The sequence below is a fragment of the Anopheles bellator genome, chromosome 1 (assembly GCF_943735745.2).
Source record: "Anopheles bellator chromosome 1, idAnoBellAS_SP24_06.2, whole genome shotgun sequence".
In the NCBI taxonomy this organism is placed as follows: domain Eukaryota; kingdom Metazoa; phylum Arthropoda; class Insecta; order Diptera; family Culicidae; genus Anopheles; species Anopheles bellator.
In genome coordinates, this window is record NC_071285.1 from 46,360,806 (window position 1) to 46,385,498 (window position 24,693).

Sequence of the window (24,693 nt, forward strand, 5' to 3'; positions counted from 1 at the left end):
TTTTCCCACGCGTTACCAACCTATTTGGCCGATTGAGTGGAGCGTTAGTTTTTCGTCAAACAGAAAAAAAAACAAATTCATCTTATTAATATCTAGATTTATTTCTTTGTTTACTTATTCGCATAACCTTCTTCGATCCTGGGTCTCTATATGTACAGAACGCAACACGGCTTACTGGCTAAAAGATCTTTGCTATCTAACTTCGCTTCCACGCTGACTAACGGGTTTTGCTTTTCAGTCTCTAACGAACGGTCTCTGGTATCGGTTGCAGTCTAACCGTTTCGCTAGCTGCTTGCAAAAGTGCACATCCCGCAGATAGTCACCGAGAAAGACGGACAGCAGGTACCATTGCTTCATGCCGGTGGATTGCGATTTGTAGTTTCTGCGGGATACAAGAGAAACGAAGGGTTAAGGAATTAGATACCCTGTCTGTCGAGCGCTCGGACTAGCGACTTACTTCAGAATGTCGTCCCAATCCGGTTTGTACTGGTCCATGCGTGCACTGCTGACCGCGTGGATGCGACACGGTTCCTCCTCGATGCACGCCTTCGGCCCAAACTCGTGCAGAATGCGCCGCTCCGCCTGGGCCACATCGATGGCCAGCCAGGAAAGCTGCTCCGGTTCTAGCGTCGTCCCAGACAGCGTCTCACGGCGGCTGCGCGACTGATAGGTCTCTGCGCGGGTGTGCGTGTCGTGTGGGAGAGAAGAATGCAATCAAAATCAACTGGAAGGTCATTGCCATCTAACACGGGGGCCCACGCTTTCCCTGCACATTCCCAAGATTCTCCCGGAACCAGTTTCACTTTTAGCCGAAAGCCGAACGATCTTCCCGGGAGGACTCATACAAGCTGCAAGCGACGGAACTGGACCCGGGATACCCTAGCCATAACGACGGCCACAAGGCAAAGCGTTGGGACGAAACGAATAGCAACTAATTCTTTTTCAGCGCGCGCATGTTCGATCCAGCAACGGCGCGCCGTTTAAAACATTTATGCAATGCTCTTATTTTGACGCGATTACGTGACACGCGCTCGCGGGTACTTTCTGTCTTTTCAATTTTCAACACCAAAACCGAGACACGGTATTTTACGGCCCGGGATCAAAGCCTGGAAGGGGCCCGTTTTTCGAGCCGCGTAGAAAGCAAAACAAAAAAAGTCGATCCACGGGATCAAACGGGTGGAGAAATTAGTGTCGGCAAATGGTACTGCGGATTTGACGCTGGATCGCTCATCTCGTTAGGCGGGAGCTAAGATTCGCTTTCTTTCCTCAGGGCTCAGTGAATAAGGAAATGACAGCAACTCGCGTGACGCCGGAGGACATTCGATCCGCCAGCAACGTTTGGTTAATGTGTTATTGGTTCGCCCGTCGCAGATAAATCACGGGCGCTGCGGCACCTGTGCCGGCACTAATGGCCAACGGATGGCGTGGATTGACAGCAATCCATGGGCCGGTACAAACATACTAATGGCTGCTAATTCTTTGCCACCTCCCGTTATTTCCAACAGGCCGCAACGTTTGGCCGATCCACGAAAGAAAGCAAAAACGATTAACGACAGTGCCAATCAATTTTCTCTCGATAATTTCGAACGGATTCGAGGTCGGACCACTCGCGGAAGAAAGGGGGCGATTCAATGGGCGCCATTACCGGGAAACGCTGAATTTGCACCGTGCTCCGCTTTTTGACTTTCTTTTCGACCGTTTTTTTTTTAATTTTGGCCGGGCACTGCCTCATGCCAAACATGAAATTCGCCCGAAAGGATGGTTGGCATAGTTGTTTAATTAACGGGCCTCCACCTGCCTGTTGATTGATCGCACGAACGGTTCTGATTCTGCGTTCCGTTGAGGGGGTCACTTATTTTAATTGCTTATATCATTGAACCGTTTACGGTGGCGATTACGCAGTGGTGGTGGTAGTTGTGGGGCATTGTTAAACGGGCACTCCATCATCCACGGACGGACGGAATAGGGTCAGAGATCCAGAGATCTTCGCCCAGCGAATCGCCCGTCCCGCTCGTGGTATGGGTGGCACGGTTTGGCAACGGTTTTTGGGCAGTTCGGCATTTCGAAACACTTTGTTGGCGGCGGTTAGCGGTTCGTGCATGTCGGCGCACGCAACGGTTCATGGCATCGGACCGCCATCGCGCGCTGGGGTATCATTATCGCGGGCGCCGCCGAAACATGACGGACGCCGCCCCGCGCATGCTGCAACGGGACTCGAATATTCCGCCTCGGGGCCAGGTGCGTGCGCGTGCGCAGAGAGCAAAGAAAAGCGTAAGTGAGTAACACCCCGGAGCCTGCCGTGGTCCGTGAAATGTGGGTCAAGTGGTCAACCTCGGGCCCGTCGGGCAACCTACTCATCATCGCTCGCGCCGCCTGTCAGTGAGTCAGTAAGCCAGTCGAACCTCTCTCTTGTTGTACCTCAAGATTGTCGGCGCACGGGGAGTGGTGCAAAAAAAACGCGAACCGACAAACAGATGTGAAGTTGGTCACGTTGTTCAAACGATTCGGCGAGGCTCCTCAAGGCTCCGTCGAGTGTGGCGTCCCAGTAGGGATCCGTGGCATCTGCCGAGAACCGAAGAGTGTTAGATAATGGAGTGACCAAAGCACCACACAGGTAGTCCACCTTGGAGAAGTTGCTCCACGACGGATGGGCTCCTCGATGCATGGCAAATCCAGCAAACGAGGACGCCATTAAGAAGCCACAAAACAAGAAACAAACACGCCACGAAAAAAAAAAAAAACGAAACCCAAGGTGTTGATTGAGTCCGACAAACGGAGGGATCCAAAAATTTCACCTTCACAGATTGCGCACGTAAAGCGGCCGAACCGCGCGTAAAGGTTTCTAGTTTTTTTCAGGCCGTGTTTTTTCGTAGCGAGCTTCTATTAACCGCACGGGCGGGAGGCGAAGGTTGCCCCACTAGTAGTTTGCCACGGCTTGTTCTAAACGGCCTTAGCAGCCTTCGGTCGGTGCGTCCTTAAAGAAACAAGAAATTCGATTTAACGGCCCCTTCAAAGGTGCCCCCGCCCCTGGTAGTAACTCTGTCGTTTCTACTAGCACCAGTAGCACTTACTTGGGTTGAGCGAGTAGGCAAGCTTTTTGGCAAAGTTGGCCAACCGGACGGAGAGAATGATGACCGGGAAACCGATCAGCTGGACTGGCAGCTCGAACAACGGTTCCTGTGCCCTGACGGCTGTCTGACGTTGCCGCCTCTCGTCGAGGTCGCTCGAGGCGAGCATGGCGAACAGGAAGAGGTAGCCGGCCGCCGGTAGCTTGTTGAGGACCTTCATCTTCGCGTGCAGTACAGTTTCCCGGGCAACAGACACACTGATTCGGATTATTTTACGCTAACACACTCGCAGGAGCACTGCACTGATCTAAGTACACATTGGGTGGTGACAGAATTTCTCGAATTAAAGCGCCTTCATGAAACTCGCGCACTGGAACCCCCTGGGTTGCGATGCAAGTAGTGTGTCTCCTTGCTTATGTAAGGCACCAGTGTCCAGTTTACCGCCGCCTCTCGGAATCGGTGTCTCCCAATCACAAGAAGTAAACCTGCCCTAGTGGCGAGAAGAAGCTTCCCAGTGGCTGGAGTTCGAAGCACGCACGCGTCCGCTGCCGTTACAGTCCGATACGAAACTGACGGCCGGCCAGGCCCACTGGAGGCAGCGTGGGCCAAAACAAGGGGCCCAAAACCAAAAGAAACGGGCCGCCGGTGCGCGTTCGTTCGCTCGGTCGAGAGAGAGAGGTTTCTCGCTTTACTCTCGTGTAAGTCTTTTGATGTAATGGGTCTGGCGAAGGCGAGTTTTGCCGAGCCGAGACACGGGGGCTCGGAGGGGCCCGTACGACACCCTACCGAGGCACACGCAGACACACGTGCATGTTGCAGCCTCAGAGCACGCGGCCGGTGCGCCGTTGCATGCATGGTTTGAAAGTGTAAGTAGATGGCACTGGTAAATGGCGGGCGTTTAGCTCGGGCTCAGTCAGTCGGTCGGTAGGTCGGTCGTTCCGTCGATCGGTTGCTGGTTTCAAGCCGTTCGGAGCGGTCCCACACTAATTCGTCCCCCCGCCGACGATTGAATAACATGTGTACCTGCCCCGCGTTTGAGCAATCCTTCGGCGGCTTAAGCCGGTGACTGGGGCCTTTTTTTTTGCTTCTCGGCAGCATTCTCTCTCGCTCTCTCTCTGGGGTGGCTTTGTCGCATGAAGGTTCGCGTACAACGGGCAACAAGATTTTGCGCAGGTTGCTCATAAAGTCTTCGATCGACTGGAGGTAGGAGGCCTTAGCGCCACAGTCCGCCAGACTCGGGTCGCTAATGATCTGCTGAGCATGGCGCGCGCGAGCGATCCGCGTTCCGATCGTTCGTGAAGGGTCTCTGACAAAGAATCGAGCGACGGTGCTACTGCCCCGAGTGGAGTGGAGAAGGTTCGACCAGAGTTACCTAACTTCTAGGAAGTTGCCCCGGAGAAGTTGTCGCCAAATTGCCGGCGCATAAATCTGGGGGCTCATTTTTATTGTAGAGGGCACCCCGGTCGATCGCAGCCGGCTTGCCACAATGGCGAGGCGACATAACGACGCCGTGGGGTCGGGATTTCCGTTATCAGCCGGTTTCTCTCGAAAGCCAGCCCGATCGATGGGGCTGCGATGGTTTGCTGTAAATAAATAAACAAAGAAACGGACGAACCATCAATGCCTTCTTATTTCGAGCTCGAATTGGAACGAAATATCGATGGCTTACTGAGCACTGTCTTGTAATATCCTTGAGTGACTTGAACGGATGTACATTCGGAAAGTGTTTGATCCTCAGTTGGCCAGGCAAATAGCGGACCAGGCTAGTTTCCTTTTCCCTTAGTATAAACACCCATGCAATAAAAAATGTGTTTGTGAATATTGCAGAAAATTGAAATAAATTAAGGGTTTTCGATTTCTGTTTTCCATTATTCTGTGTGCAATTAAACTTATGTTCAATGTCAATCATGAATTCAATCATCATTTCAATCATCGTGAATTTTATGTCATCCTTAAAGTGTTCGCGAGTAAGGGCGGATGAGAACCATTCACAAAAGAGTGTTGATTGAATTTTTAGCCACCGAACCCTTTCACGGGACGATGGACAGGGATCGGGCCCGAGTGCTGGTTAATTAAAAATGTAGCACATTGGCGCGTTTCATAATCGGTAAGAAACGACGGTCCGCAGCCATGCACTTTCTGTGATTGAACGATTTCGCCGCAGACCGTGGTGCCAAACTGCATTGAATCGTTGTTCGTTTTTGGTAGAACCACCACCAATCCACCGGACTGCAACGGTGGCCCCTTCTTAAATGAAGCAATGGGGCGAGGAGATGCAAAACCCCGCCTGCCCGCGATGACGAGTAAGCCATTCCCAGAGAAGCGGTTAAGTGATGCGAAACAAGCGGCCGGCAAAATGGTCCAACTAAATGGCGCAAAGCGTAAGGCATGCGAAAGAAAGCATGGAACGAGCAGCAACCGAAAAAAGCGAACCGACAACAAACCGCTCTCGTCGAACAACTTGCATACACAGGCCGCCCGGTCGCCACTTTTAGGTATCAGTTTAATATGCCTATTGGTTCGTATTATGACACAGATTATATTGTTATACCGCTCGGCCTTACGTAAGGCACCGGTGGTCATCGGAGGAGTCTCGCGTAGCGGAGTGAACGGCGTTCGGTATGATCAGCTCTCTTCAGCGATCGAGCTGCACTTTTTGGGATGCCTAGTTTCGGGACGGTCCAGTTCCAGTTCAATCTCTGCACTGGCCATCGCTAAACTGATGGTGATTTGCTCACGCGCGGGAAGTGGATTTAATTGAAAAAAATAGGTAAGCTTGATTGCCCCTTTCGCGAGCATAGTACGTGCGTCGCGGCGTGGCGTAAATGGCGCGTGTGTTGGTCAACAGGCTCGTGCGGCCTTATGCTCAGGCCGTCGGCGGCGGCGTCGTCGAGTTGCATAACAATTGGCACATCATTAGCGCACTGACTTCGTGACCGCTCGCGCGTTCGATGCGCTTCTTCGGCGCGCTGATAATGTAGCGCACAAACAGACAATTATAGGCGTTCGGGCGGGCGTTGGTTGGCACGCCCGTTGTGACATTGAACTTCTTCGATTTGGGCGGCCCCATTTATCGGTGGGCGGTTGGGGCGCGTTGTTGCGTAACGATTTGTAACGGGAGCAACGTGCGTGATTGTGACTGGCCATCGGGTCACGCGATGCGTATAATGCAATACACTCACCTTCGGCATTTGATTGGGGACTTTCCCGGGTTGGGCCATTGGAACCAGATTCCGAAACGGGATCGCTGCGAAATAAAGAGCCGTTAGTTAGTAGGATAACACTCATGGCGACACATGGTCTGAGGGCTTCCCGAAAATTCCAACACCCACTTATTACCGCTTATTTGTTTACTGAATAGTTGATGGATTTTATTTTGGTTTCGGTACACACAGTTTTTGTTTTAAATCGTTATAAATTAAGCAGCGTGTGCTCGTTTTTTTCGCACAACTAAAAGTAGTAACAAAGAGTACAACAGAACAGGAAAAGATTGCTAGAACGCTTGATTCGACTTTTTCTCTTCAACAACATCTCTCTCTCTTTGCTTCTCTTAGCCTATATTCAATCGCGCTTTGTGTTAGGCGATATAGATAATTAAAGATTGATTTAAGAAAAAAAAAACGTAGGAACCACAACGAGTTCGGCCAAACAAATTTCGACTAGAGTATAAATAGTAAATAGTAGGCAACGGGTCAAAACTACACATTCGGCCCGCAGGGTTACACGAGGGCGAGCATTCAGCTGTGGGTCCGAAAAGAGACAACATTCGCACCAATGTTTTCCCCCTTCGGACACCGGAGGGTGCTGTGTGGAAGCCCCGTGTGGAACCGTTGCTCGGTTACGGCCTGTTTTGGTACACCAAAGCATTGCCTCTACGCTATCAGAAAGTTGCTAGAGTCAAACGCAGCCGGGCTACCAGACCACAGACTGGTCCACGGTAGCCCTGTCGTGGTGGCTGCGAGTCGTTGCTGGTCAGTGTCAGCGGTTGATCGAATAAATTAAATACAATTACCCTATAGATCTCTCTTACTCCCTTTTTCACTCTCGCTCTTCACGCTCGCTTCCTCAATAAATCCCGTTTGATTCGATCTTCATCGGTCATGCATCGGTCTTCCTTGGTATGAAGGACTCTTTTATCACAGTTCCATGCGGATTCGGTTTCTGGTTCTTGGTCTGGTCTTGTTTGCAATTTCCTCTCGATTCGCTAGCGTTGGGTGTTATCTCAGCTCCGGCCTCTATCTGATTTGCGAGAGCGCTCCGATATAGACAACATTAGTTAAGCAACATTTACATACACAACAGCAGCGGTGGTGGCGGCGGCGGCGGCGGCGGCGGCGGCGGCGGCGGCGGCGGCAACAGCGATTGAATTGGAGGCCACCACCGGCCACAGATTCACTACACGTATGGAACACACTGGGATTGGTTGGATAGTTTCTGATGAATTACAATCGTTCCTTCTGACGACGATTACGCCGAGATGCCGGCTCACTTGAAGAGGTTCTTCGCGTTGGCCCACAGCTTGAAGAAGTACTCGCTTCGCCGCAGCAGCTTGTGACGGGCGTAGCTGTTGATGTCAGCCGTCATGTTGTGTTCACGCAACCAGGACGACGTGTTCGTGCCGGTCGGCTCCGAGAAGTCTCGCGTTGTCTCGTCGTGAGTGTCTTCCGGGGCTGTGTGCGGGAGAGCGAGATTCAGCAACTCAAACCAAACCAACGCCGACCAGACGCCTGCGACGCGTGTCACTTACCGGCTCCCAGCTGTACGGTGTAAGGTTCGTCCGATTCCAACGGATCACTGATACCGACCTCGTTGCGGGCCATGATGCGGATCAAATAGTCCTCACTCTCCTGCAGGTCCTTGATGTTGAACGACTGGCAATCGGCCGCCACCCGGCCAACCTCCATCCACATCGTTTTCTTCGCGTTGCGGATCGCAATGTTGTAGCCCTCGAGCGGTGCCCCACCGTCCGACTCTGGAATCCCCCATTCGACAATGTTGATGTTCGGTCCGAGGTAGCGGATCTCCAGCGGTCCAGTCGGCGGGGAAGGAACGGCTGTAACGGTGAAACGATTGCGTTAGAAGAAGTCCGACACGTCAGCCATCGGCACAAATGAACATAAATGAACATAGAGCTTCGACACAACAAATGGTCTGTACGATAACGATCGATCTTACTGGCATGTGATTTGAGCACGACGCTTTCCGACACCGTGGGTGTACTGAGCCCCACAGCGTTTTCGGCAAATATCCGGAACACCAGCTCCGACTTTTCCTTCATATTGTCGACACAGTACGACAAGCAGTTGGACTCGAGCGTCTTGATCTTGGTCCACTGCTGGGCTGTGGTCAGCCGCTTCTCGATAATGTACCCCGTGACGTCCGACCCTCCGTTCGTTTCCGGCTGTTGCCACTCGAGCTTCACGCTCTTGCTGGTCACATTCAAAATGCGCAGATTTCGTGGCGCCGACGGAGGTGCTGTTTGTGGTGAGGTTCGCGTGTAGTTTCGATGGGTTGGTGGTTTTTGTGGTGGGAAGTGTTCAGAGGTGATTAGATACATTGTTTGTTTATTATTTTTTGCTGATTGGCCCCACTTTGGAAGCCTTGTTTTGTTTAGTATCGGGGCTGGCTTTAGTATCGAGTTTTACTGTAGTAGTAGTGCTAGTCAATCAGTTGGTCAATGGGGACTCAGTTGTGCCGTTACATAAGTTTTGGGTTTGGATTATTTACTTTTACAGTCGACAGAAGGATTGATTATGATAGTACAACACAAACAGGACAGGACAATTAGAGTTAGTGGACACTGGACGTAAGCAGTAGTAAAAATGTTAGGATCACCACCCTAGGAGGTACCAGCGGACACTTACTGATTTCCTTTCCAGCGACGATGGACTCCACTGTCTGGAGCGGCATACTAGTGCCCACCTTGTTCTTGGCGGAGATCTTAAAGTCGTATGCTTTGTTCAATGCCAGATTCTCGATCAGCAACGACGTTTCCGTGGCAGAGGTAGTACCCACCACCTTCCACACCTTCTTCTTCGCTTCCTTCACCTCGACGATGTACTCGGTTATCTTGCTGCCACCGTTCGACTCCGACGGTTGCCACATCAGCGTGAACGAGCTGCTCGTCATGCCGGACGTTTCGATTGGACCGCGCGGTGGCGATGGTGCCTCGACCGTTTGCTGGATCTTCACCGTGGCGCTTTCCAGCGGCTCGGAGCAGCCGACCGGGTTCTGGGCGATCACACGGAAGTGGTACTGGGTGCTATCGATTAGCTTCTGGATGCAGTACGACCGGATATTGCGCTGCACCTCGGCCACCTTGATCCAGGCGTTCTTGTTGGCGTCGTCACACTTCTCGATCGTGAACTGCGAGATCTCCAGGCCGCCGTCATCCGACGGGGGTTTCCACTCGATTACCACCGCCTCGGGGCTCATTTCCCGCACGACGATGGGACCCTCCGGTTTGCTCGGTTTGTCGATCACCTTGAGCGTCAGATCGACCGTGGCAGAACCGGCCGAGTTGCGTGCCTCGACCGTGTACTTGGCGGTGTCGGCCCGATCCAGCGACGAGATAACGATCGTCGACGATTGACCCACCGTTACGATCGTGCGCTCGGCACTCGAAACGAGGGTCTCTTCCTCGCGCAACCAGACAATCTCGGGGGCCGGGTAGCCGGTAAATTCGGCCACCACCTTCCACTCATCGCCAACGCGCAGCTTCTGCACGATTTGCTTCTTCTCCACCGTCAGTGTGGGTTTCTCTTCGATGATCACCTGGCAGCTGCTCTCTACGCTGCCCATCTCGTTCGAGGCCTTGCAAACGTAGCTGGCACCACTGTCAACCGTGGTGGACTTGATCACACACCTGGCCACACCGTTCTCGTACGACACGTCCTGTCGGATCGATTGTCCGTTGCGGAACCAGGCGACTTCCGGTACCGGGACGCCAGTCACGATACAGCTCAGCGTTACCGATTGACCGAGCCCAACGTGAACGTCTTTCAGGGGTTCGCTCACGACCGGAGCTTCCTTTTTGATCGGAGCCACGATCTTGTAGTAGGGCGAGTTTGGCGATGCCGGTCCCTTGCCCACCTCGTTGACAGCCGTCGCACGGAATGTGTACTCGGAGTTCTTCGTTAGTCGCGTGACGGTAGTCGTAGTCTCCTTGATCGATGTGACCTCGGTCCATCTGAAAGGGGAAAAGCCACAATTAGCAAAACATGTGTCGAACGGCCCAATTCTGGGCGGTACGTACTTTTTGGCACCCTTCTCCTGGTACTCGAGCACGTACTCCGTGATGGGGCTATGGCCATCATCAGCCGGAGCCTTCCAGAACAGTGTGATCGAGTCGTCCGTGATGAGTGTCGCTTCCGGGGCTTCCGGAGCTCCCGGTTGTTCTGTGAAGGGAGTAAAAGAAAATTATTAAACCCTGTCAACAAACGGACACTATAGCCGATACACTTACTTTTAATGATCAGCGTAAAGGAGGTGCTTGCATCACCGCACTCGTTGGAGAGCTTGAGCGTGAATTCTCCGGCGTCCACTTCGGCCGCCCGCTTGATGGTCAAGCTGGCCGTTTCATCCGTTACCGTCGAGATAAACTTTGCCGGCGATGGGATGATGATGCGCTTGTTGACGCACCATTCGGCCTCCGGTTTCGGCGTGGCATTAAACTTCACATGGAACGTAATGTCGTCGTCCTTGCGAATGGTGAATGTTTTCGGTCCCTCTTCGAAGATCGTCGGAGCCACCTTGATGATCTCGACCCGAAGCTTCGACGAGGTTTTCGCGTTCGACACCGTGCACGTGTACTCGTCCTCCTCCTCCTCGGACACGTTCTTGACGATCAACTTGCGGACGCACTTCTCGGCGATCAGCTCGTACTTGCTGCTGGACGTGGCGATGATCTTGCTGTTGCGGTACCACACCACGTCGGCCGATTCGGACAGTTCCACCGTAAACACGGCATCGTTGTCCCGCGTGGCGAGCGTCACCTCCGGCAACCGTTTGACAAAGTCGACGACCGGTTTCTCAACCGTCAGCCGGGCCTTGGCCCGTTGCTCCCCGACCACGCACGTGTACTCGCCCGCGTCCTCGTCGACGGTCCGGTTGACCTTGAGCGTCTGCCGCTTCCCGTCGATCGACAGCTGGAAGTGACCGTTGAACGACAGTTCGTCGGCGTTGCGATACCAGCGCACCAGCGCGTCACCCTTGGTCAGCTCCAGCTCGAACGTGGCGTCCTCGCCCCGGGCCACCGTCACATCGCGCGGGGGACTGATGATCTCCGGCGGTAGCTCGATCACCGACACCTCGGCCGAACACTCCTGGTCGGCCAGGGCGCACGTGTATTCGCCTTCGTCGTGCACGGACGTGTTACGCACGTACAGGGCACGCGTTTTGCCCTTCTTGCTGAACTCGTACTTGCCCGTCGTCTCGACGATCTTGCGACCCTCCTTGTACCAGGTGACGTCCGCCGTTTCGGACGTGATCTCCACCTCCAGCACGGCGTTCTCTTTCTCTTTCGTCTCCACGTCGTCCAGCCGGCGCAGGAACTCGGGCTTCGCCTCGATCACCGTCAGATGGCACTCGGTGACCTGTCCCTTCACCGTGCACCGATACACGCCCGTATCGTTGACGATCGGGTTCTTGATGCTCAGCTTGTGCACCTTACCCTCCTGCACGATCATCCGGTGGTCCATGCCGCTCAGTTCGCGCTCGTTGTGGAACCACTTCGTCGACACGGTGTGCGAAGTCTCGCACTCCAGCGTTACCGCTTTGCTCTCCTCCACGGTGACCGTCTTCTTGAGCTTCTTCGTGAACGTTACCTTGTCCACCTCGACCGTAACGCGGGCCCCGTGCGAAGCCTTACCGATCGTGTTGGACGCGATGCACTTGTAGTTGCCCGAGTCCTGTTCCGAGTCGGCCTGCTGGATCAGCAGCTCAATGTTTTCCCCATCGTACGCCTGTTTGACGCGTTTCGACGGCAGCAGCGTGTTGTTGTTGCGCAGCCAGAGAATCTCCGGCACCGGATTACCGGTCACCTTTGCCGGCAGCTTAATCGTGGCTCCCTGCGCTACGTTTTGCTCTTCGAAACGCTCCAGGAACAGCGGTACCTGCGGGTTGCCAACGTTCGATTCGTCGACCGTCAGGAACGCAACCGTTTCGACGCTACCGGCCGAGTTCTTGGCCCGCACCGTGTACTCGCCGGCGTTATCCTGCGACGGGGCCACCAGCGTGACGGTGTACATGTTGTGGTCGACATGCGTCACCGCACCGTCCAGTGCCACCCCGTTCTTAAACCACTGCACCTCCGGGGTCGGATTGCCCACGATCTGCGTCGACAGCACGACCGTCTCACCCTGGCGGATGCTCATGCTCTTGAGCGGCTCCAGGATCTGCGGTGGCTCCTGCACGCCGGTCTTCACCTTCACCGTAATGTCCAGGGTCGATTCACCTTCGCGGTTACGGGCCACCACCTGGTACGAGCCCTCCTGTCCCTTGTCGATGGCCTTGATGTGGACCACCGTGCAGTACATGTGCATGTCCGACTCGACGGCCACCTGCACGTTGTCCTTGGTGGCGATCTCCACCCCGTTGTAGTACCAGAGTATGTCCGGTTCCGGTACGGCCACCAGCCGGCACTCGAGCAACACATCCGTGCCGGCGTCAACGTACTGTGCCTTCGGTTTGCGCGAGAAAGTCGGAGGGATGCCCTCGAGGATGTCCGCCAGTGACGACTCACGGGACATGCTTTTGCGCGAGAGCGTCGCCACATCCGAGCCGTGGTCGGACGAGACCGAGTCAACGACGAGCTCCGTCGCGCTCGATGCAAACCCGGCCACGTTCTTCGCCACGCACGTGAACGTGCCCGCGTCCTCGGGGAACACCTCGCGAATGATGAGCGTCGCCACGTTGTCATCGTCGTAGTAGATCTGGAAGTCCTGCGACGGCTTGATAATGGCCGTCTGCCGGAACCAGGTGATCGAGGGACGCGGGAACCCGTCCACCTTGCACTCGAACTGCACCGTGTACCCGTCCTGGGTCGTGATCGGCTGCAGCTTCTCGACGATCTTGGGCGCCAGAGGGCGTCGCTCGTCCGGAGCCGGCTTCTCGAAGACCGGCAGCTTGTCGATCTTTTCGTTCAGCGTCTTCTGCACGTACTGCGGATAGGTGACGGCGTCCATCAGATGCTCACGGCGCACGAACCCGCGCTCCTCGGACCACGAGCGCTTCACGTACCACCACTCGGAGTTACTGTGCTCTGTCGGTAGAGGACGGAAACGGGTGAGTTGAGGACGCGCGGAGGACTCACGATTTCACTTACCTATCACGTAGACCTTCTCTCCTTCGACGATGTGCAGGGCTTCCTCATTTTCGGCCTCCACCGCCTGAATGCAGTACATGTCGTTGGCATCTTCTACAAAGGGATGGCTTTAGTACGTGAGCGGAACTTGCGGGATCATAGTTTGCCAGGATCTTCTCACTTACCTTCACGGACGATTTTCAGCGAGGCGGTTTCTATGGTTTCCCCAAATACGAGCAGTCGGTTCCAGCAGCGAAACGAAAACGAAAGAAAGTGACATTAGTTCCAAGTCATCGTATCTCGGCAGCAGTTGCACTTGTGTCAGTATTGGCCGGATATGTAGTGTAAAATCTGTACACCAGCGCAGGAGTAGAAATAGTAGGCAGCCACAAAGTTCAAACCCACAAAGGTATTACGCCGCCAGGCCATTTCCAGTCCAGCACCGGAAACGACCCGGCTTCGAAACACAGCAAATCAAAAACTCAAGTTCCACACGATAGGTCGGCACTCCGGAAGAAGAAGAAGAAGAAGAAGAATAGGAAGTGACAGATAAGTGGGGCATAGCAAGGACACACTCCGAAAACCGATAGAAAGGCGGAAAAGAGAGAGAAGAAGGAGTGGAATGTTAGAGATCACCCCGAAGGTGTGTAGAGAAAGACACTAACCAAGGTACACACCAAGGTTCAGACAGGAAAGAGTACTAGCGCTCGGGGGTATTATTTACAGTTTGGCAGGGTAAAACCCAGAAATATCCCAGAGGTGTGTTATTGTGACCCAGCTAGGTGGCCAGCTGTGGGTGGGAGTGCTCATGCGAGTGCGAGTGGTTTGCTTAAAAGACTTCCGCCGGTGTCAGTATCTACAAGACCCGCAGTTTTTTTTTCCGCGGCAGTTGGTGAGTGAAGCTGTTGTAAGGGGTTCGTAGTGGTGGTGTTGCAAGCCGGTGACCCACCCCGTAGTAGTAGCTGTAGGGTGTAATAAGCTGTAATAAAGGGTAGTTTATAGAGAGAGAGAGAGAGAGTGCTGAAAACGAAGCGTATGCAAAACGGCCAGAAGAACCACAGAGTGATAGAGAGAGACAGAAAGAGATAAAGGAGCGTAGGAAGAATAGAGAGAGAGAGAGAGAGAGAGCGAGAGAGAGAGAGCGAGAGAGACCAAACAAAAAGGGAGGATAATATAGGAAAGTGATAAAAACCTTCAGAGTATGTCGGTAGGACTTTCTTGGGCTGTTTCAGTGTGAATGATTCTTCTTCGTGTGTGGTGGTGGTGAACTGTTGTAGTCTGTTGCGTTGGTGCGTGAGATCGAGAGTGATTTCCTCCTCGTGGTGCATGATCAGGCTTTCGAGCTTTTCGCGACGCTTGCGCAGCTCCAGGACCACGTTCTCGGTGTCCTCGTCCGCGTACCGGTAGTAGTCGTCGTCATCGTCGGGCGCGTCCTGCTCGCTATCGTCGTAGATCACCTCGTACACCACCTCGTCGTCCTCGTCGACCTGCTTCACGATCGTGATGTGCGCCTCGCCCGTCTCCTCGCCGTAGCTGTACGGGGCGGGCAGCTTCACCCGGCCGGACATCGAGATCTCTTCGCGGGCGTAGGAATCGAGCTGTATCTTGAACTCCTGCTCGATGTCCTCGATGTGCTTGGTGCGGCGCGGCTGGAACGTCACGTTCTCCGGCTCGATGTCCTTGAACACGGGGCGCGGCTGGCGCACCTTCTTGATCTTCTTGATCCGCACCTCCTCCTCGTCGAGCACTTCCCGGCGGAAGGCCGGCTTGGGCCGGGGGCGCTGCTTCCGCACCACCACGTGCTCGGTGATCACCTCCTCCGGAGGCTGTTCCTGCTCCTGGGTGATCGTGAGCGACGCTTCCACGTCCTCCGGTGGCTGCGGTTCAACCGACGGCTTTCTCGCCACCTTAAACGTGGCTTCGGCCTCTTCCGGTTCCACCACGGAAGGCTTCTTGCGCGGCAGAGCCAGTTTCGCCTCGACCTCTTCCTCCTCGTCCACCGATGGCTTCGGTTTCGGTTTGCGCTTCACCATCGTTACCTCTTCCAGCGTCTCCTCCTTCGGCTTCTTGGGGAGATCCAGGTCCACCTTTTCGTACTTCTCCAGCTCCGTCTTGGGCACGTCCATTTCGAGCAGCTTCCGGGTAACCTCATCGATATCGTCCTCCTTTTTCTTCTTCGGCACCACCTTCTTTTTCGGTTTCTTCACCTCCGGTTCGGCCTTCGGTACCGGTGCTTCCACCGGTGCCACGACAGCCGGTTCGGCAGGCTCAGTGGCAGGCTCAGCGGCAGGCTGTTCCACCTCCCGCACAATTTCGAGCGAGGCTTCGGCCTCGTCCGTCGTGTACGGGGCCGGTTTGGCTTTCAGTTTCACCAGCTCCTCCACTTCCTCGACCTCGTCGGGCTTGGTCGGGACGATCGATGGTTTGAGCAGGACGATCTCTTCCGTAGCCGTTTCTTCCACCACCACCGGTGACGGTTTCTTCGGTTTCCGGAGCGAAACCGTTGCCTCCTGAACCTCGGGTACCTCCGGCTGTTTCTTGGGCTTGAGCCTAACCTCCACTTCGGTTTCCTCGATCGGTTCGACCTTCGGGGTGCTCTTTTTGCGCGCCGGCAACTTCACCTGAGCGCTCTCTTCCGGCTCGACGGTGGACTCAACCGCCTGCTGTGCGCTCGGCTGCTGTTCGATCTGCATCTTTTCGCGCTTCTTGAGATCCACGTCGACCCGTTCGTACTGCTCCAGCTCGGTCTTTTCGATCTCCAGGTTCAGCAGCCGCTGCAGTTCCGAATCGTCATCGATGCTGGCCTTCTTCTTCTTCACCACCGTCACCTTTTTCTTGGGCTTCTCGGCCTTGGGCTTCTCCGGTTCGACCACTGTCGGTTTCTGTTCCGGTACCGAAACTTTCGGAGCTTCCTTCGGTGGCTCCTGTGCCTCTTCTACGATCGCTTCGATCGGAACCGACTCCACGACGGTGGCAGCCTCCTCGGAGGGCACCTCAATGATGGCGTCCTCTACGATCGGTTGCACATCGTGTACTTCCTCCACCAGCAGGGGCTGCACCGGGACAACCTCTTCCTCCGTCACTACGGGCACAACGTCGATCGGTTCTTCAACCACCGGCTCCACCGTTCCGACGTCCTCTTCGTAGTCCTCTTCGACCTCTTCGATCAGCGGTTTGTCCGGTTGCTCCACCTCGATCTTGATGATACGCTCCACACTGACCGTTTCCTCTGCCGTCTGCGGGGCCGGCCTGAGCGTGATCTGCTCCTCGACCTGCTGTGGTGCCTCGGGTAGACGCGGCTTCTTCGTAATCTTAAACTCAGCCTCCACTGGCTCCGGCTCGACCGGTTTCGGTGCCGGCTTCTTCGGCCGGAGCGTTACCTCTACCGGGGTCGGTTCCTCTACCTGGGCCACCTGCGAGGGGCGCCGTACCTCGACCGATTCCACCGTCTTTTCCGGTTTCTTGATTTCCACGTCCACCTTTTCGTACCGTTCGAGCTCGGTCTTTTCGATCTCCAGGTTCAACAACCGTTGGAGTTGCTCGTCCTCGTCGACCGAAGCTTTCTTCGGTTTCTTGGGCACCACCTTCTTCTTGCTCACCTTCTTTTCTTGGTCCACCTCGACCGGGGTGGGCTCCACGACTGGAACCGGGACCGTCACAGTGTCCTTCGGTTCGTCTTTGTGGACCACCACGGCCGGTGCTTCCTGGGCAGCGCCGCACACCTCTTCCGGGATGGCGATGGGCTGCGCTTCGGTTGGCACTGGGCGGACCGGTGCTTCGATAGTCTCGGTCGTTTCCTGCGGTTCCAACACCTCTTCGACGAGCTGGGCCTTGGAAACTGGCTTCGGTTCCGGCACAACCACCGGTACTGGCTCGATCGGAGCCTTCTCTGCCACCGCCACCGGTTGTTGAGGTTCCGGTTTCGGTTTCTCCTTCGGTTCGAGATCTACCTTCTCGTACTGCTCCAGCTCGGTCTTTTCGACCTCCAGGTTCAGCAGCCGCTCGAGCTCCGCATCTTCGTCCGGTTTCTTTTTCGGCTTTTTCACCACCTTCTTCTTGACCACAGTGGTCTTCTCTTTTTCTACGGACTCCAGGACCTCAGCCGGCTTCTCAACGGCGGCCTCCGCCAGAGCGGGCTCCGCTTGCACTTCGGTAGGCACCTCAGCCTGCGGTGCTTGCGGAACCACCAGTTCCTCCGTGTGGTCTTCGGCCGGTCGAGGTAGAACCTTCTCCGTTGGCTGTTCGACCTTCGCCAGTACCGACGGTTTCGGTTTTTCAGCTTCTTTCTTCGGTTCAGGAGCGGCTTCCGCGGGTATCTCCGCAGGTACCTCCACCGGAGTCTCAGGAACGGACTCCGGGACGGGCTCTTCTTCCTGTGCCGGTGCCCGAGGTTTCTTGATCACCGTTTTCTTGACCACCTTCTTGGCAGTCTTTTCTTGGTCTGCCTCGTCCGGTGTGTCTTTCGGTGCTGGCAGCGCCATGTCACGGTCGCCATCACGCTCCCTCGGTTCGGGCTCGGGTGTTGGTTTCGTGAACGGTTTCAGCTTAATTTCATCCTTCTCCTCTTCCGGTTTCCCCGGCGTCGGCTTACGGAACTTAAACTCATCTTCCGGCTCCGGTTCCGGTTTCTTGCCCTTGCCAAGCACAATCTTGTGTTCGGGCTCCTCCGGTACCTGCGGGACTTTCGGTTCCTTCGTAGGCCTCGACGGTTCCGGCTGCTCAACCGGCTTCTCGACCGGTTCCGGTTCCGGTTTAACGTACGGTTCCAGTGGCGTCTCGTAGTCGGGTATGTCGGTCGGCGTAAACGTGGGCTTCTCGACGTGTCGTTTCTTGCCCTCGACATCCTCTTGCTTGGGCGTTTCCTGTACCTTCTTCTTGGGCTTCGCCTCCTCAACCGACTCTTCTTTCGGTTTCGTGGGCGTCTTCTTCAGCTTCACCTCTTCGTGGTCGTCCTGTTCCGGTTTAAGCTTACCCTTGCCGAGCTGAAGCGCGCGCTGCTCCGGTTCATCTTTCGGTGCCGGCTCCTTCACTTGGCGCTGGTACTTTGCTTTGTCGTCCTCGGCCGGCTCGTCCGGTTTCGGTTCCTTCTCGTACGGCTCGATGTCCAGCGTCTCCAGCTCCGGTTTTTCCTTCTTGAGCACCTTCACCTTCTTGACGATCTTTTTGGTGCGCTCACGCTCGTCCTCTTCGATGCGCGACAACACTCCTACGCCCGGTCTCGTGTCCAGCTGCACCACCTGCGGTTGCTGCCCGGCCACCGACAGCTCGACGTGCTCGATGCGGCTCTTGAGCAGCACCTTCGGCACGGTCACCTCCGGCACGTCGGGCCGCTCCGGCACGACCGTCCGGCGCAGTTTAACTGTCTGTGGTGCTTGTGTGTCAGTGACTTCGAGTTTGGTCGGTTTCTGTTCCTTGCGTTCGATCCTAATCGGTTCTAGCTTAGCAATCTCACCCGTCTCCGGTTTAACCTTCGGCTTGGCGTCCACGTCGACCCGCTCGTACTGCTCCAGCTCCGTCTTCTCCACCTCCAGGTTCAGTAGCCGCTGCAGTTCCGCATCGTCATCGATGCTGGCCTTCTTCTTCTTCACCACCGTCACCTTTTTCTTGGGCTTCTCGGCCGGTGCCGTCGCCACCGTTGGCTGTAGCTCCACGGCCGACACTTCGGTGGCCACGGCCGCTACCTCTACCGGCGCCAGATGTTCCTCGTTGAGCGAAACCGACGCCACGGTGTCGGCCTCCTCGACGGATACGTCCCACTGATCCTGCACCGGGGCTGCCTCGAGCAGCGGCTTACCCTGCACGCTCGGTCGCTCGTTCGCACCGTCCGACACGTCGGTCGGAGCCACCTGGACGGTGTCCAGCGACAGTGACGGGACGGTGTCGGCTTCCTCCTCCAGCTGATCGTAGTGGCCCTCTACGGGGGCTGCCTCAAGCAGCGGTTTACTCACGGTTGGTGTCTCCGTTACGGCCGATGTGATGTCCAGCGCGGTCGCTTGCAGTTCCTCGGGCTGCACGGCCGCTACCGCATCTCCCGTCTGCTCCTCCGGTACCTCTGCAAACTCCTCCACGGGTGCTGCCGTTAGCTGCGGTTTCGCCGTTACGGCGAGCGTTTCCGACGGAGCCTCCGCTATGTCGACCGGTTGCACCACATCGCTCAGCGGCGCGGTTTCGACGAACTCGTTCGTCACGAACGTGTCCTCCTGCAGATCAACCGTCGTGGCACCTGCACACGGGAAGAGAATGGAATTAGTCGGCGACACCGGAAAAAGTACACACCCAGCACAATTCCCATTAGGTAGCTCCGAAAGCCCGGGCGCAAAAGAAAACCAATTCGAAAGAGCGTTAGTTTTTGGGGCTAAGACGTGCCCGTGTCTGACGTGGCTGGCTGGCTAGGCGTCGGTAGCTGTGGTACAGCGCAGCGCTTACGGTACTTACGTGAGGACTCCCGGGCCTGTGGAGTGTGTGTAGTGTCGAGTGTCTGTTCCGGTGCGAGTGGGGCGAATGGTTCTGTGATCGTTTCTTGTGATGTAACTGGGTGTTGTTTCTTAGCTTTGGTCTTTGGCCGGACAGGCTCCTGCTGCTGCACCGGCTGCACCTCCGGCACCGGCTCTTCCGGCACCGGCACCTGCTCGTCCGGTTGGTCTTTGGACCTCTTCGACGGCTCGTACTCGGAGGGTTCGTAGACCTCCAGCTCGGTTTTGGTGATCTCCTGGCTCAGCAGCCGATCAATGTCCGCCTGCAGCGTGTCCGGCTTGGCCGACTTCTTCAGGCGCACCACCGTTCGCTTTTTGGCCACCACCGGCGTCGCCGGCTCCGTTGCCGGCACAGTCTCGTCCGGGGCCACTTCGGTGGTTGTCGTCACTGTAACTGTTGCCTCGGGAAGCTCGTCACCCGTCTGGACGGTGACCACCTCGATCTGGGTCGTCTCGGAAGCCGTATCGTCCGGTTTCTTCTTCCGGATTACACGCCGCTTCACCACCGTCGTTTGCTCGATGGCACCGGACTCGGTCGTAACCTGCGTCACCTGCACCTCTTCCGGGAGCTGCTCCACCACGACATCGGTTTGCGGTGCCGGCGCAATCGGTAGTTCTTCGGCCCTCTGGAACTCTTCTTCGGGCACCGTCTCCGGAAGGACCGCATGTACGACATCCGGAACAGTTTCTGCGATTTCCGGAACGCCGGGCTCCGCATCCAGTTCCGTTGGTGTCTCGTCCGCATCACCGGGCTTTTGCTTTGGTTTTGTTTTCTTGATCACTTTCTTGATCACCTTCGTCGGTTCCGCCGGGAGTTCCGTTTCCGGTTCCTGTGGTTTAACCGTCTCGACCGGTAGCGCCATCTCGCGGTCACGGTCACGTTTCGGTTTCTCCTCGTCCGAAGGAGGCCGTTCGAACGGCTTCAACTTAATGTCGGTCGGCTCGTCATCGGGCTTCTCCGCGACCGGGATTCTAAACTTGACGTCCTCTTCGGGAACGTCGGGAGCTGGCTTACCTTTGCCCATGACCAGCTTACGCGGTTCGTCCTGCTCGACCTCCGGGATCTTGGGTTTTTTCTTGGTTTTCGGCTTCTTGACGACCTCCACTTCTGGGTGTTCCGCCGGTGGTTCCGGTGGCTCGTACTCCTCCCGATCGATCGAGTAGTCCGGAATGTCGACCGGCTTGAAGACGGGCTTTTCGACGTGCCGCTGACTGTCCTCGGTTTCCAGTTCCTGGGGTTTCTGTTGTGCCTTCCTGGCCGGCTTCTGCTCTGCCTCTTCCGGTTCTGCCGGTTTCTTGGGGGTTTTCTTCAGCTTCACGACCTCCGGCTCGTCCGTGTCCTGCTTGAGCTTGCCCTTGCCCAACTTCAGCGTTCTCTCGTCTGGCTGCTCACCGTCCGGTTGTTTCGGCTTCCGTTGGTATTTGTGTGCCTCCTGATCGAACTCCTCTTTCTCCGGGCGATCCTCTTCGAACGCACCCGTATCCACCGTCTCCAGCTCGACCTTTTTGCCACGGGTGGTTTTGATTTTCTTCAACTTCTTGAGCCGCACCTCGGACTCGTCTTCTTCGATTCGGGACATTTCGCCGACAGCCCTTACCGCGGACAAATCGGTAACGGTTGGTTGGAGGCTCGCCGGTGGATACTCGACCGTCAGCATGCGGCTCTTGAGCAGCACCTTCGGTACGACCACTTCCTCGGCCTCCCGGCGCTCCGGTACCTTGACCTTTCGCAGGCGCACCATCTGCGGTTGCTCTTCCGGTTCGGATATCTTGAGCTTCTGCGGCTTCTGTTCGCGCCGTTCGATGCGCTGCGGTTCCAGCACCGGTTTGGGCCGTTCCGGTTTCGGTTTGCTCTCCAACTCGACCTTTTCGTACTGCTCGAGCTGTGTCTTTTCCACCTCCAGGTTCAGCAGCCGCTGCAACTGCTCGTCCTCTTCGGGCTTCACCGGTTTGGGCTTGGGCTTTTTCTTCAGCACCTTCTTCTCGACCTTCTTCGGTGCATCATGGTCAGCCGTGTCGGGAGCCTCCACTGCTGACGGTTTTCTCTTTAGTGACGTTTCTTCGTACGTCAGGAACGGCTCGGTAGTGTAATCCTCGACAAGGGCCTCCTGAGCCTGCGCTTCCGGTACGATCACCTCGCGCACGACACCTTCCTCCGTGAGCTCGGGAAGCTTAAACGTTTCGACCGTTTCCGGAATGACAGCGTCCGCTTCGGTCACGGCCTCTTGCACCGGGGAGCCTGTCGGCTGTGGTTGTTCCTCTTCTTCCGGGCTCGGTTTGGGCTTTTTGGTCACCTTTCGTTTAATAGTTTTCACCGGAACAGCATCGGGCTCCTCCGGTTGTTGGGATGCTGGTTCGAGTTCCTCAACGGTGGTGACCTCTTCCGTACCGTGCAGAATCCCTGCTGGAAGATCCTCTTCGGTCACCGGTTGGTCCGCCGGCTGAGGTTCTTTCGATGGCTTCGGTTTCTTTACGATTTTCTTGCCTTCTTCCGGTTCCTTCGGCAACTCCTTGACGGATGTTCGGCGTACCGTGGACGGGGCCGGTTGTTCGAGCGTTTCCAGTACTGCCATCGCAGCCTCGGGCTGGTAAATAAGTTCCTCGACCACCTGCTTCGCACGTTTCTTGAGCTCCACCTCGACCCGCTCGTAGCGCTCCAGTTCGGTCTTTTTCACCTCCAAATTGAGTAGCTTCTCAATGATGTCGTCCACCTCGTCGGTTGTCTTGATGGTTTTGACCTTCTTTTTTCGCAGCTTTGGTTTCTCCTTCGGTTTGGACGTTTCGGAGAGCTCGCTACCGGGCAGTTCGGCGGGCTCGGCAACCACTTCGGGCAGCTCCGGAAGCTGAACCTCCGACTCCGTGATGGTAATGGTCGTTTCAGGCTTCTGATCCTCTTCCTGAACGGTTACGACCTCAACCAGCTCCTCTTTGTCGCCGATCGTTTTCTTTACCGCCCGCCGTTTGGTCGTCTGCCGTGTTTTTCCCCGTGCGGTGACCACTTCACGCACCTGGATCTCTTCGGGCATTTCTTCGACCAGTGGTACCTGTTCCGGTGGCATTTCGAAGTCGAACTCTTGAACCTGTTCGTACGGTTCTAGTGCTACCGCGGGCTGTGGCGGCGCTTCGTCCATTGCTGGCTGGAGTACCGACGGAGCCGAGTACTCTTCGACCGTTTCTGGAGTGACCGCTTTGGGCTTGACAATTTTCTTCCGCTTTGGAACATGCACCGGTTCGATGTCGGATATTTCGGCCACCTCCGGACGCAGCACTTCCACGTCTAGCTCCTCCGGTTGTTTCATTTTCTTCCTAAACTCCACATCGACTCGCTCGTACTTTTCGAGCTCCGTTTTCTTGACCTCCAGATTCAGCAGCTTCTCGATGATGTCATCCGTGTCGTCGCCCTTCTTTTTGATTACCTTCTTAACCTTCTTCTTGCTGAGTTTAACCTCTGCGACCGGGGTCGGAGTAGCGTCGTCCGGTGTCGCTTCCGGAGCGAGTTCCTCCTCCGTCATGGTAACGGTTGTTTCCGGGATCTTACCGTCCTCCTGGACGGTCACGATCGTCACCTCTTCGACCTTATCGGCCGTCTTCTTTTTGATTACCTTCGTCTTCGTGACCTGCTTCTTCGGTCGGCCCTCGCTGCTGGTTGTCTCCAGTACTTCGATCTGCTCCGGCAGCTCTTCGATCAGTGGTTGCACCACCAACGGTTCCTCTACTCTGCTCTCAAACTCGACCACCTCATCCCGTGGGATCTCTTCGACCACGGCGGGTTCCACGAACGTCAGCTTCTTTGTTTTCTTCTTCGTGATCTTCGTAGTGGTGAATTCCATTGGTCTGGCAAACTCTTCCACCACGGCTTCCTGGGCCGGTTGCCAATCCTCTTCGAACGGTTCCGTCACTTCGTACGGCACCAGGTGCTCTGTGACTGTCACCGTTGTTTCCGGCTGCTTGCCGTCCTCCTGCACGGTTACCTCTTCCGTGACCTCCTCTCGCGGGCCGACCCGCTTCTTGGTGACCTTCTTCTTCACGGTCTGCTTCTTAACAGCGCCACCGTCCACTTGCCATTCTTCCATCACTTCTGGGTGCTCTTCGATCGTCGTTTCTTCGACCGCAACCGGGCGCACCCGTTTGGGCAGGTCAACGTCGATCTTTTCGTACTGCTCCAGTTCGGTCTTTTTCACCTCCAAGTTGAGCAACCGCTCGATGATGTCGTCCGTGTCGTCCTTCGTTTTGATGGTCTTAACCTTCTTCTTCTTGGGTTTGCTTGGCTCCGTGGTAGCACACACAGGAGTTTCCTCCTCGGTGACGGTGATCGTGGTTTCGGCCGGCATGTCATCCTGCTGGACGGTGACCACCTCGATCTGTTCCTCCTTTTGGCCGACCTTCTTCTTGATGATTTTCTTTTTGGTAACCTGCTTACCGATGGCCCCGTCGGACGTCAGCACTTCCTTCACGGTGACCGTTTCCGGTTGCTCATCTATTACGATCGCCTGTTCGGGTTCCGGCTCGTGCGCCTCGAGTGGCTCGCCGCTCTCCTGTTCCACGATGGCAACAGTTTCAGTGACCCCCTGGATAACTTTGGACCGTTTGCTTGTGGCCCGTTTCGAGACTAAGGTGTGAGCGTGTACTGGTTCCTCCACTGCACGAATGTTGGCCCCCTGTTCGGGCGACTCATCCGTGATCTGCTGTGGTTGGATGTGTGTTTGTGTCTGGTGCTTCTTGGGTTTATGTTTTGTAACGACTTCTTGTACGATCTCTGTAGGTGTCTCTTCAAGGTCTGTATGTTGGAGTGGTGATGCCGATTCTGTGTGTAACAAGTAGAAATATTAGTTTACAGTTGAACTGGAGT

The 24,693-nt window shown here is 55.7% G+C and overlaps 2 protein-coding genes across 2 annotated transcripts in view; both read right to left on the reverse strand.

Annotated features, from left to right (window-relative positions):
* Window positions 1–234: 234 nt before the first annotated feature.
* Window positions 235–3,288, reverse strand: LOC131205298 (uncharacterized). Its single transcript, XM_058197336.1, has 3 exons — window positions 3,072–3,288; window positions 458–674; window positions 235–382 (listed from the first exon to the last, which is right to left on the reverse strand). Exons 1-3 carry the CDS (start codon window positions 3,286–3,288, stop codon window positions 235–237), a joined length of 582 nt encoding a protein of 193 aa, XP_058053319.1.
* A 3,140-nt stretch (window positions 3,289–6,428) lies between these two features.
* The window catches only part of LOC131215730 (titin-like), a 130,227-nt gene continuing 111,962 nt past the window's right edge, over window positions 6,429–24,693 (reverse strand). Inside the window, exons 34-44 of the mRNA XM_058210122.1 lie at window positions 24,680–24,686; window positions 19,807–24,621; window positions 14,564–19,594; window positions 13,557–13,586; window positions 13,393–13,485; window positions 10,534–13,329; window positions 10,324–10,465; window positions 8,933–10,257; window positions 8,244–8,543; window positions 7,816–8,121; window positions 6,429–7,738 (exon numbers count right to left, since the gene is read on the reverse strand). Coding sequence (XP_058066105.1) covers window positions 7,554–7,738; window positions 7,816–8,121; window positions 8,244–8,543; window positions 8,933–10,257; window positions 10,324–10,465; window positions 10,534–13,329; window positions 13,393–13,485; window positions 13,557–13,586; window positions 14,564–19,594; window positions 19,807–24,621; window positions 24,680–24,686 — 15,030 coding nt within the window. The 3' untranslated portion in view covers window positions 6,429–7,553. The remainder of the gene's footprint in view (window positions 7,739–7,815; window positions 8,122–8,243; window positions 8,544–8,932; window positions 10,258–10,323; window positions 10,466–10,533; window positions 13,330–13,392; window positions 13,486–13,556; window positions 13,587–14,563; window positions 19,595–19,806; window positions 24,622–24,679; window positions 24,687–24,693) is intronic.

Bases quoted from the DNA above. Each gene is read 5' to 3' on its own strand.
- LOC131205298 (XM_058197336.1), bottom strand. From the start codon at position 3,288: ATGAAGGTCCTCAACAAGCTACCGGCGGCCGGCTACCTCTTCCTGTTC. The intron at 675-3,071 runs GTAAGTGCTACT...ACACCCGCGCAG, and splicing joins TGCCTACTCGCTCAACCCAA to AGACCTATCAGTCGCGCAGC. The intron at 383-457 runs GTAAGTCGCTAG...TGTATCCCGCAG, and splicing joins GATTGGGACGACATTCTGAA to AAACTACAAATCGCAATCCA.